A 13,143-nucleotide genomic window follows, 5' to 3' on the forward strand; every position below is an offset into this window, starting at 1 on the left:
TCCAATTCAGTAATACTTGATTTAGAACATTTACTTTTTTTTTTTAATCAGAACACTGCTAAGCTCCAGCTTATAGTGGTGTGGGAGATTGAACCTGTACTTTGGAGCCTCAGGCATGTGAGTCTCTATTATGCTATTTAAGACTTTTATTAGATTTTTTTTTTCCCCCAGAGCACTCACTGGTCAGCTCTAGTTTATGGTGGTATAGGGGATTGAACATTGAACCTGGGACTTTAAAGCCTCAGGCATGGGAGTCTGTTTGCAACCATTATGCTATCTAACCCTGCCCAGAAAATATGTCTATACTTGGATTTACTACTATATTCCCTCACAGTTGTTTTATTTCTCTCTACTAAAAGACCTGTCAATCAACTTGTAAATCTTCTAAGTTTTAGTTGGGAAGACTAGACTCAACTGAATAGATAACCATTAAACACACACAAAAAAATGACATTATGATTATACCTCCTGAATTACATTATGAATGAGATGCTTACATGTTTTCACCGCAAAATGACTGGGTGTATTTTCTCTGATGATGCAATCTGTGAAAATGTATGACAAAATCAAAATCTAACTGTGATTTCAAAATACAGTGGGAAAGTGTATTGTATACCTCTGACATCCAACAATATTTAAGTAAAAGTGATGGGCATGAGCACCTCATACTCATTTTAGTTCTTGATGATCTCATAAATCATTTACAGAGTTTGCTTCTTGTCACAACTATAGTGTTTTGAAGAGTTGTGAATATTAGAAATTCAAATTTATAATCATTTCAATTACATCAGATGTAACTAAAGCAAGTGACTGCCTATATACACCCTAAGGCCCAAAAATCTATTTGCTTCAGAGGCAAATTTATATTCCTCAAAATTTACAATTATTATTATGATTTATACAGCCCATTATATTAGAAAGAAAAAGGTAAAACAGCATTTAATTTTAAAGACCATTACTAAGCATAAACTCACAAGCCAATAAAAGTTCTTACCCAGGTGGCATTCCTGGCATAACTGGTGGCATTCCTGGCATCAAAGGAGGAACACCTGGCATTAATGGAGGTATACCTACAAAAAATTTCAACAAGAGAAACGCATAAGTGAATATTAAAGTACTACAGTTAAGAATCTATTATTTCTGGGTTAGGGAGATAGCACAATGTAAAAAAATCCCATATATTAACAACCTGGAGGCATTCCTGGTGCCCCTGGAACTGGGGGTAGTCCTGGTTGTGCCATTGGAGGGATATACCCTTGCTGAGGTTGAACAGGCTGTGGTTGAAATGAAGTTGAAGCTGCAGAGTCATCATCATCATACTCATCAGAATCATCTTGTTGCTTCTTTTTTTGACTCTCTGCTAAAAAAAAAAAAGTTTTAATTAATTTTCCTCATAGACTAAGAAATTAAAAGTTTAAAAATTAGACTGGCTTGTCTACCTGAGGTCCTTGGTTCAATCCCCAGTGCACTCTGATTCCTTTCTGTCTTATTCATAACTCTCATATGTAATAAATAAATCTTACAAAGAAAGAACAGACAATGGTCTGGGAGATGGCAATGAATAAAGTGGATAAAGCAATGAACGCTCAGTATTAAGTCTTGAGTTGGAATCCTAGCATGGCATGTGTCAGAGTAATGCTCTGGCTCTCTCCCCTCCCTCTCTAGTTCATAAATATATAAAAAGAAAAAAAAGGGGGGGGGGACAAACACTTGCAGGTCTTAATGCATGATGGAGGAGGACCTTTTCAGGGGATGAGTTTTTAAAGAAAACAAAAATTTTACAGAAGTACCAACAACTGTATTTATTGCAAATCATGTATATCACACACACACACACACACACACACACACACACACACACACACACAAAGAATTCTAATAAAACAAGGACCCTAAGGGAGTCAGGTGGTAGCGCAGTGGGTTAAGCAAGTGGTGTAAGGCGTAAGGACCGGCACAAGGATCCCAATTCGATCCCCCAGCTCCCCACCTGCAGGGGATTCACTTCACAAGTGGTGAAGCAGGAGTGCAGGTGTCTTATCTTTCTCTCCCTGTCTTCCCCTCCTCTCTGTCCTATCCAACATGACATCAATAACAACTACAACAATAAAAAAACAAGGGCAACAAAAGGGAATAAATATTTTTTAAAATTTATTTTTGTTACGATGTCATTGTTGTTGGATAGGACACAGAGAAATGGAGAGCGGAGGGGAAGGGAGAGAGAAAGACACCTGCACATCTACTTCAATGCTTGTGAGGCGACTCCCCTGCAGGTGGGGAGCCGGGGGGGGGGGATACTTTTAATTTTTTTAATTAATTTTTTGATGCAGAGATGGGGGGGAGAGAAACACCAGAGCACTGCTCAACTCAGGCTTATGGTGGTGGTGGTGGGGGCTGTTGAACCTGGGACTTAGGAGCCTCAAGCATGAGTCTGTTTGCATAACAATTATGTCTCCCCCGCCCAGATAAATACTTTTAAAAAAGCCCTTGTAATCTTATAATCTCATAAACCACTACTTAATAATACAATTGGGAGTCCGACTGTAGTGCAAAAGGTTAAGCACACATGGTGTGAAGTGCAAGGACCCGGTGTAAGGATCCCAGTTCAAGCCCCCGGCTCCCCACCTGCAGGGGAGTCGCTTCACAGGCGGTGAAGCAGGTCTGCAAGTGTCTTTCTCTCCCCATCTTCCCCTCCTTTCTGTCCTATCCAACAATGACAACATCAATAACTACAACAATAAAAAACAAAGGCAACAAAAGGGAAAATAAATATAAAAAAATAAGTAATAAAATTTAAAAAGCTTAATATTTACCTTGTGTTTTCTGTTCAAGAAGTCGTCTTCTTTCATCCATGTCTTTTTCTGGAATACCTTCCATACCATATATTTCCAACTCTATGTCTGTTCTCCCAGGTATTGCATTTGGTACAGCATCTATTGTCTCTTTATGCACCTAACATTGAAACAAAACAAGAAACCTCTTCCATTAGGCTAAAAAATCTTCTTCCTAAGGCTTTTTAAAAAACATGTACACTTGGGGAGTCAGGCTGTAGCGCAGCGGGTTAAGCGCAGGTGGCGCAAAGCGCAAGGACCGGCATAAGGATCCCGGTTCGAGCCCCCGGCTCCCCACCTGCAGGGGAGTCGCTTCACAGGCGGTGAAGCAGGTCTGCAGGTGTCTATCTTTCTCTCCTCCTCTCTGTCTTCCCCTCCTGTCTCCATTTCTCTCTGTCCTATCCAACAACGACAACAACAATAATAACTGCAACAATAAAAAAAAAATAAAAAAAAAAATGTACACTTTATGGGTGAGGGGTGTTAATGGTTAACAGCAATAATTGTTCACAAAAAATGTACACTCCCAACAGTTCATTTATGATTAAGAAGTTTAATCATTCCTAATGCAATACAAAAAGAATGTTATGCTCCTGCCATTAGTTTCCTGTGGTGTTTGATTTCTGTTTGTATAAATGTTGCATATTGAAATACAGTATCTTTTATGCAAAAAAAAAAAAAAAAAAAAAAGTACACTCCCTTATCTCCCCATGACCATTGTTTAGGTGTCTGTAAGAGACTTGCTCTCCCAACTTAGGCTTGTCTTTTGAAGAGTAATTGGGGGGGGAGCTAAGAAGGGAAGAAGAAGCTAGTAAGTAAGGTCCATTAATTACAGTGCATGCGGCACAGTACATATTACCACAACTGAGTTCAGTTGCTTGGTCTCCCACATGCAGGAAAGAAGTCTCACAAGTATAGCACTTGGGCCAGGAGAAAGCTCGAAAGGGTGGACCACACCCTTTATTTACCAGTTACAAGCTGGTAGACCACACCCTTTATTTACCAATTACAAATACCTGAGTTTGAGCCCCTGGCTACAACATGGAAACCCCAGGCACAGGAATGTCGCGAATGTGGAAACAACTGGAGTGCCGTGTCTCTACCTCTCTACCACTCACCTTCTATCTAGACTTTCATGATTGAGGCTCCTAGGTTCCAGGTTCACTACTATAAACCAGAGCCGAGTAGTACTCTTATAAGAAATAACACGTATAGGGGGCTGGGTGGTGGCGCACCTGGTTAAGCACACACATTACAGTGCGCAAGGTCCAGGGTTCAAGCCACCAGTCCCCACTTGCAGAGGGAAAGCTTTCAAGTGGTGAAGCACGGCTGCAGGTGTCTGTCTCTCTCCCTCTCTATAGCCCCTTCCCTCTTGATTTCTGGCTTTCTCTATCCAATAAATAAAGATAATAAAAATTAAAAAATAAATAAATAACACATATAGGTTAAAAAAATCACTGACTCAGTGAGTTCTCTGTCTAGATCAACACATGGCTTAATCACCCAATGTTTCCTAAAGCTTTTTCAAAAAATGCAAACAAGTTAACTAAAAAAAAATAAATAAAATTAACTCTGGCCTGGAGATAGCATGTAGTTTCCAACAGACAGGAATTTTCACATCTTACATTTCCTTAGGGTGCAATTAAGCAAAAATCAAGCAGCTCTAACACTGGATAAAAAATGCTGAGTAAAACCTAAAGGTACTATATAATGTAACAGAGCTTAAAAAATATAATTTGGGTGGTCCGGGAAGTGGTGCAGTGGATAAGGTATTGGCCTCTCAAGCATGAGGTCCTGAGTTCAATCCCCAACAGCACACGTACCAGAGTGATGTCTGGCTCTATCATTTCTCATAAATAAATAAAATATTTAAACATATATATATATATATATATATATATATATATATAGCTGGGGAAAAACAGCTCCGTGAGCAAGCACAATCTTAACATACCCGAAGTCGAGGCCTAAGGTCCAATCCTTAGCATTACTATAAGCCAGAGCTGAGAAGCTCTCATTAAAAACATTTTAAGGGGATCAGGCAGTAGTGCAGCGGTTTAAGTGCACGTGGTGCAAAGCACAGGGACCGGAGTAAGGATCCTGGTTCGAGGCCCCGGCAGGGGAGTCGCTTCACAAGTGGTGAAGCAGGTCTGCAGGTGTCTGTCTTTCTCTCCCCCTCCTAGCTTCATTTCTCTCTGTCCTATCCAACAACGACAACATCAATAACAATATCAAAACAGTAATAGCTACAAGAAAACAAGGGCAACAAAAGGGAAGATAAATAAAAATAAAACATTTTAAACATTGCAAACTAAAATACAGACAAGTGAAAAACAACAACAGGTGGTCCAGGAGGTGGGGCAGTGGATAAAGCATAGGACTCTCAAGCATGAGGTCCCAAGTTCAATCCCTGGCAGCACATGTACCAATGATGTCTGGTTCTTTCTCATCAGTAAATAAAATCTCCAAAAAAGAAAATACATTAATCAAACGTTACCACTTCAGAAATGGTCCACAGAGTATGGTGAAATAGCCTGACCTCAGGCTATATACAGCAGTGAGTCAAGACAGATGACTACACATTAGTCTTAACAGGATTAGATAGAACTGATCAGACTGCCCACAAAATTTAAATAACAGATCCTTGTTCTCTTGCTCAAGTGCCAAGGAGATACTTAGAGAGGCCAATCTAATTATCACTCTAGCCTAGAATCAAATATATAGCTAATAAATTCAAAGATAAACAAAAACTCTTTAAATGTTAAGTGAAGGGAGTTGGGCACAGCAGTTAGGCGCAAGTGGCACAAAGCGCCAAGGACCGGCACCTGCAGGGGGTAGCTTCACAGGCGGTGAAGCAGGTCTGCAGTTGCCTGTTTTTCCTCTCCCCCTCCCCTCTCCATTCTCTGTCCTATCCAACACGATGACATCAGTAACAATAATTACAATGAAATAGTAAGGGCGACAAAAGGGAATAAATACATAAATTAAACGTAAGTGAAGTTGCCTATTAAAGACTTTTTTCCCAAGTTGATATGATTATTTGTATTACCAAAAAAAAAAAAAAAAAAAAACCACAAACCCCATCTACAGTTGTTATAGCAAAATTCATGTTTCAAAATTTAAATACAAAAGACAAACCATTACCTGCATGCAATGAATAGCTAAGCCAGGTCCTGTGTATAATTTCTTATGACATATGTGACATTTAAAATGTTTTGCTTTTTGGTGCTGTATAAGGATCTTCTCATCATCAAAATCTCTGTTACAATACCTGATGAATATTGTTAAGGTACCAAACAAAACACACACAGAGGACACGGTCTATAAGAAAAAGTCACATGAAAAGAAAGCAGGATCAACGTTGTAAAATACAGAAACAGCTAAAACCAAAAAGATTATTAGACTTCATTTTGATGTTCATTACCTATGCTATCATTAAGAATCACACATAGAATTTAATATTTCCAGGGGTAGATAGCAAGTGCAATCCTCCCGCACACCACAAAGCCAGAGCTGAGCAGGGCTCTAGTGTTTAAAAAAAAAAAAATTTACTATTTTCCATCTCCTGGAACCCCACAACCTCACCACACCTAAACAAGCACATCTCAGTGATTGCCTATAAGTAGTTTTACCAAATCCTATATTGAACAGTTTGTGTGAAATTAGCTTCCCTTTTGTTCAACACTTACAAATGTGGCCTTAAGAGTTAAATGTAAAGGGGGAGAAAAACCCATAAATTTAGTTTGTGCCAAGATAACTACAAAATAGAAACCTATTCGATAAAAAAAAAAATAACGGAAACAGTAAAAAGATGCACTATTTAGAATACTAAAATATCTGTATTTGGAATCTATTAGGTCACACTGAGTTAAAATCGACATTTTTGAATTGAACAGTCCAAATTGGGAGTAATCCACTCGGAATTGGTTGCCCCAAGAAAATACATATTTAAACTCGGAAGTTACATTTATAAAACTGGAGATCTTTATCTCTGTGCAGATTTTCCTTAAAAAGCAAACTACAAAAAAAAAAAAAATCCCCCAAATTTTCAACTATTTTATATAGTTCTGTAACAGGTCGGTCGACAAATACGCTTATTTTTTTACGTAGTTGACGAACGCTTCTAAAAAGCGTAAACAAAAAAAAAAATTAAAGGCCACTTTTAAATTTTTTTGTTTGTTTTCGAACTCCTACAAAACTAGGTAAAGAAACCCCACCCTTCTCGAGAGAGCGCCCGAGAATTAAGGCTCCGGTCGGTGAGACTCGCCAAGTCTTCCCTCCGCCCCCGCCGGAAAATAATACAATTAAACAGCTCCAGGGGCCCACAGACTCCGGAAGCTCGTCCCCAACCCCCCCCCCCCACAAAACTCCCTCAAGAGACCGGAAGAAAGCGCCTGTCGGCTCGTCACCCGAACAAGAGGGCGTCCTCGGGGGACACGGGGCTCCGGCAAGGCCTCAGAGCTCGCACCACAGCGACCTGCTCCCGGGTCTCCACAACAGCAGCCGAAGCTTCCCCACCGCAGGGTCTCCCCTAGTTCCCGAGAGCCCCTCCCCCGCCCCGCTTCCCCTCGTCACCAAGCCACTAGCCGGAGCCCTCACGCGCCACACGCCGCCATAGACCACAGCCAGGCCTCGGCGTCCCAACCCCAACCCGCGCCGCCGCTCGACCTCCGACTTCAAACCCGGCAAAGGATACCAGCACCACGGCTTCAGCTGCTTCTTCTTCTTACGACCCATGGTTACGCTCTGCTGACCAGAGAAATGAGAGACGAAAAACCAACAGGACCGAGGGGGCAAATCGCTCACTCTTCCGAACCAACTGCCACCGCCGCGTCCCACAGGAAACAGGCACAAAATGGCCGACGCTCCCGTTCGGCGCTCTACCTCCCGGCAGGCACCGCGACCAGGGGCGGAGATAAAGCGGAAAGAGTCACATGACGAAGCCGCCGCCGCCCCCGCCCTAAGTGGGCGGAGAATAGGGACGCCGGCTGCCATCTTGTGTGTTTAAGCGAGCTGGCCTCCAGTTAGCTGTCCGAGTATGTCCTTCCGGGTTTACTTTGTAAGAGTCTGACCCAGGGACTCTGAGGCACTGCAAATGTGAAAAGAAAAGAAAAGAAAAGAAAAGAAGAGAAGAGAAGAGAAGAGAAGAGAAGAGAAGAGAAGAGAAGAGAAGAGAAGAGAAGAGAAGAGAAGAGAAGAGAAGAGAAGAGAAGAGAAGAGAAGAGAGGAGGGGAGGGGAGGGGAGGGGAGGGGAGGGGAGGGGAGGGGAGGGGAGGGGAGGGGAGGGGAGGGGAGGGGAGGGGAGGGGGGGAGGGGAGGAGAGACGTGGCGCAAAGCGCAGGGACCGGCGTAAGGATCGCGGTTCGAGCCCCCGGCTCCCCACCTGCAGGGGAGTCGCTTCACAGGCGGTGAAGCAGGTCTGCAGGTGTCTGTCTTTCCCCTCTCTCTCTGTCTTCCCCTCCTCTCTCCATTTCTCTCTGTCCTATCCAACAACAAAGCAACGTCAACAATGGCAATAATAACCGCAACGAGGCTGCAACAACTAGGGCAACGAAAAGGGGGAAAAATGGCCTCCAGGAGCGGTGGATTCATGGTGCAGGCACCGAGCCCAGCAATAACCCTGGAGGAAAAAAAAAAAAAAAGAAGAGAGGAGGGGAGGAAAGAAAAAAGAGTTTCGAGCATAATTAAGACTGGGATGCAAATAAAGAAAAACTGGGGAAATGCTCCATGTTTGTTTCATTGTCCTGCATAATCAATCCCTTAACAAATTGTACTAGTGGGCGGGGGTTGATGGCATAATGGTTATACAAAGAGACTCTCATGCCTGAGGCTCCAAGCACCCAGGGTCAATACTTTGCACCACAATGAACCGGAGCTGAGCAGTGCTCTGGTAAAGGATAAATAATTTTTTTTAAAAAGCATGTACAGTGGTCCGGTAGGTGGCGCAGTGGACAAAGCATTGGACTCTCAAGCATGAGGTCTTGGGTTCAATCCCCGGCAGCACATGTACCAGAGTAATATCTGGTTCTTTCTCCTATCTTTCTCATGAATAAATAAAAAAAATATTTTTTAAAAAAAAGCATGTACAAACACTTTATGTGGTCGGGGAGGTGGCGCAGTGGATAAAGCACTGGACTCAAGCTTGAGCATGAGGGCATGAGATCTTGAATTCAGTCCCCGGCAGTGCATGGACTAGAGTGATGTCTGGTTCTTCCTCCTCCTTTCTCATTAATAAATAAAATCTTAAAAAAAAATTTTTATTAAGTGTTAGTGCTGTGTGTTTGCGTGCTAAATTGCAGTCTCTGCCTTATATACAAATTGACAGATGAAATAAATAGCGCAGTGGTTGTCTGCGCAGTGATGGGGGGGAATAACAGGACCTCAGAGCAGAGAGACCTTCCCTGATGGCTTTGGGGGCTATTGGGTGTCAAGAAAGTTTCCTGGGGGCGGGGGGGAGATGCCCACGAGAGGGAGGATAGGTCAGGGCAGGTGATGGGTTTTTTTTTCTGTGTCTAAATTTGAAACGAAAACTTTTTATTTTACTTTAATGAGAGACAATGGCCAGAGCATCACTTAACTCTGGCTTGGGGTGCTGGAGATTGAACCTAGGACTTTAGTGCCTCAGACATGAAAGTCTTTTGCATAACCAGCTTTTTCCCCAGCTCAACCTTCTAAGTATTATTTTTTAATATTGTATTTAGGTTTTTTTATTATTTTAATGAGAAAGTGTAGATACAGAGGGAGAGAGAGACACCAGAACACTGCTCAGTTCTGGCTTATGGTGGGGGCTGGGGATTGAACCTGGGACCTCAGAGCCTCAGGCTTGAAAGGCTTTTGCATAACCATTATGCTGTCTCCCCAGCCCTTCTAAGTAATTTTTTAAATACCTTATTGACAACTCTAGATGTTTTCATTGTTGCAGACCCTGAGAACTAAGTAAAATAAAAATAGAAAGTAAAGTGGTAGGTTATGCAAAAGACTTTCATGCTTGAGGCTCCGAAGTCCCAAAGTAAATTCCTTTTCCCTCCCAAGTAGCTAGCTCATTTTGATAGTGCACTTCTGTGTGTGACCCAAGTTGGAGCCTGATCCCACTAGTAGCTTCAGTGCCTGTGGTGTCTGATCTTTCTATCTGAAAAAGTTGGCTCAGAGCAGTGAAGAAAAAAAAAATAAAAAGGGTGTGTGCAGAAAGACACATGAGGAGGGTATATGCCTTGCTCTGTGGCCTAGGTTCAAATCCATCACAATATGGGAAGTGTTATGACACTGGAGAAAGTGCTGGTGCTGTGGGGCTTATTCCTTTCCTGGGCTCAGTCCATCTTAATGAAAAAGCAGTCTGGAGAGGGAAAATTGAGCACATCTGGGGGGGAAGGTAGATAGCATAGTGGTTATGCAAAGAAACTGTCATGCCTGAGGCTCTGAAGTCCCAGGTTTAATCCCCCACACCACCATAAATCAGAGCTGAGCACTGCTTTGGTGTTTCTCTGTGTCTTTCTCTCTCTGTATCTCTCTCAATAATAAATAAAATACTTAAAAAAAAACTGGTGGTCTGGGAGGTGGCGCAGTGGGTAAAGCATTGCACTCTCAAGCATGAGGTCCTGAGTTCAATCCCCAGCTTCACATGTACCAGAGTGATGTCTGGCTCTTTCTCTCCTCTTGTGTTTCTCATAAACAAATAAATAAAATCTTTAAAAAAAAATTTGAGCACATCTGAGGCCCAGACTCTACAACTAATAACAATAAAACAATAAAAGGGGAGGGGAAAGATGTTATGAACACTTACTGCATACCAGGCATCATGGTTTTAAGTTTTACATTTTTTTGTTTTAAAGAGAGATATCTTTTTTTAAATTTATTTCTTTATTATTGTATAAAGACAGAGAAATTGAGAGAGGAAGGGGAGATAGGAAGAGAGATACCGACAGTCCTGCTTCACCACTTGTGAAGCTTTCCCCCCTGCAGGTGGGGACCAGGGACTTGAACCTGGGTCCCTGAACACTGTAATGTGAGCGCTTAACCAGGTGCACCACTGCCTGGCCTGGGCTCCCCTTTTTTAAGATTATTTATGTATTAATGAGAAAGATAGGAGGAGAGAGAGAAAGAACCAGATATCACTATGGTACATGTGCTGCTGGGGATTCAACTAGTGACCTCTTGCTTGAGAGTCCAGTGCTTTATCCATTACGCCACCTCCGGGACCACAAGTTTTACATTCCTTGTCTGACAGTCTTGTAAGGTAGGTGCCATTGTTAGCCTCTTTAAGTTCTGGCTTAAAGAGGCCAGACTCACTCAGGTAGAGGACAGGTGCATGAATCAGATCCCCCAGGCACCAAATATATCAGAGCATGTAATACTTTAATTAATATTAAATTTTAAAAAAAGGAATATAGGTCCTTGTTATATTTAAAGAAAGGTAGGGTGTGGTTAAATAGCTCACTTCGAAATTACTCTGCTTTGCCAGGTGCTGGACCTATGTTTGAGTCCAGCCACCACCATGTTGATGGAAGCTTCCGCTTGTGGTCTCTCTCACTCTGCTTCTTTGCCTTTTCTGTCTCTAACTAGAAAGAAAAGGAGGGGACTGGGTGATGGCACATCTGGTTGAACACAAATGTTACAATGTGCAAGGACTCGGGTTCAAGCCCCCATCCCCACCTACAGGTGAAAAGCTTCCCAAGTGGTAAAACAAGGCTGCAGGTGTCTCTCTGTCTCTTTTCCTCTGTATCTCCTCTTTCTTTTTCAATATCTGGGTGTCTCTAGCAAATAAATAAAGATAATAATAAAAAAAACTAAAGGGCACACTGGGTAAAGCACAGATAGTAGTATGCAAAAGAGACTCACGCTGTTCACACTTATCCGTGAACTACTGCAAAATATATACCTGAAAGCAGAAGTACACTAGAGTTTGCAGTGAGTATCCCCCTAACACTTCCTCTCCACTATTCCAAGCTTTGGGTCCATGATTGCTCAACAATTTGTTTGGCTTCCTATTAACTCTCTTTTCAGTCACCAGGTTCCAGATGTCATCAGGATGCCGGCCAGGCTTCCCTGGACTGAAAACCCCACCAATGTGTCCTGGAGCTCCGCTTCCCCAGAGACCCATCCTACTAGGGAAAGAGAGAGGCAGACTGGGAGTATGGACCGACCAGTCAACACCCATGTTCAGCGGGAAGCATTTACAGAAGCCAGACCTTCCACCTTCTGCAACCCACAATGACCCTGGGTCCATGCTCCCAGAGAGATAGAGAATGGGAAAGCTATCAGGGGAGGGGGTGGGATATGGAGATTGGGTGGTGGGAATTGTGTGGAATTGTACCCCTTCTATCCTATGGTTTTGTTAATTAATCCTTTCTTAAATAAAAAAAATTTAAAAAAGAGACGCAATGATCTGGTTTGAGCCCCCCACACACATACCTGCAGTGGGGACACTTCACAAAAAGTAAAGCAGGTCTACAGGTTTCTATCCCTCTCCCTCCCTCTCCCCACTCAATTTATCTCTGTTCTATCCAATAAAAAAATGGGAGTGGGGGAATGGCTGCAGGGTGCAGTGGATTCTAGTGCTGACTCCAAGTCCCAGTGATAAACCTGGAGGCAGGAGTTGGGCGGTAGCGCAGGTGGCACAAAGCTCAAGGACCCGGTTCAGGCCCCTGGCTCCCCACCTGCAGGGGAGTTGCCTCACAGGCGGTGAAGCAGGTCTGCAGGTTTCCATCTTTCTCTCCCCCTCTCTATCTTCCCCTCCTCTCCATTTCTCTCGGTCCTATCCAACAACTATGACATCAACAACACAATAATAACTACAACAACAATACAGTAACTAGAGCAACAGAAGGGAAAATAAATAATTAAAAAATTTTAAAAACCTGGAGGCAAAAATAAATTAATTAAAAATAAAGAAAAGGGACTTCCGGAGGCGGAGCTACGAGCAGCAGATCACTTTCTCTCCTCTCCTCTCCTCTCCTGGATCAACTAGGAATACCTAAGGAGACCACCCAGGACCGAAACAAGACAGGACTAGAATGACCACAGGAACCCAGTAAATCACCCATGAGTACAAACACATGTGGCTGGTGACAGAGAGGAGAGAGGGGCCTAAGGAGAGATTAAGTGGCTGCTAACAGTTCAACAATTTATCAGTGGAGACACCATCTCCAGTCTGCTCCACAACAAGGGGACAGCTGAAGGGAGGAAAGGACTCCCCAGAGACTCACTAAGTACAACTCTGAGTCTCCATTGCTACTACCCTCAGAATCTGGAGCAGCGACAGGAAGGGACACCAGGGGACAGAGATCTAACCGGGAAACTCAGGAGAAGACCTATACCT

The 13,143-nt window shown here is 42.9% G+C and overlaps 1 protein-coding gene across 2 annotated transcripts; it reads right to left on the bottom strand.

The window, feature by feature from the left end:
• Nucleotides 1–467: 467 nt before the first annotated feature.
• LOC132542001 (BUB3-interacting and GLEBS motif-containing protein ZNF207-like) lies at nucleotides 468–7,838 on the bottom strand. Of its 2 annotated transcripts, none has more exons than XM_060203975.1 (6): nucleotides 7,525–7,838; nucleotides 5,973–6,099; nucleotides 2,811–2,949; nucleotides 1,190–1,357; nucleotides 995–1,070; nucleotides 468–545 (listed from the first exon to the last, which is right to left on the bottom strand). In XM_060203975.1, the coding sequence occupies exons 1-6, from the start codon at nucleotides 7,821–7,823 to the stop codon at nucleotides 494–496; spliced, it is 861 nt and encodes a 286-aa protein (XP_060059958.1). In that variant the 5' UTR covers nucleotides 7,824–7,838; the 3' UTR covers nucleotides 468–493. The 2 variants fall into 2 exon arrangements, with proteins under 2 accessions (XP_060059958.1, XP_060059957.1); XM_060203974.1 differs by having other exon boundaries at nucleotides 469–545; nucleotides 1,190–1,360.
• Nucleotides 7,839–13,143: the final 5,305 nt, after the last annotated feature.

The sequence above is a fragment of the Erinaceus europaeus genome, chromosome 12 (genome assembly GCF_950295315.1).
Source record: "Erinaceus europaeus chromosome 12, mEriEur2.1, whole genome shotgun sequence".
Taxonomy (NCBI): domain Eukaryota; kingdom Metazoa; phylum Chordata; class Mammalia; order Eulipotyphla; family Erinaceidae; genus Erinaceus; species Erinaceus europaeus.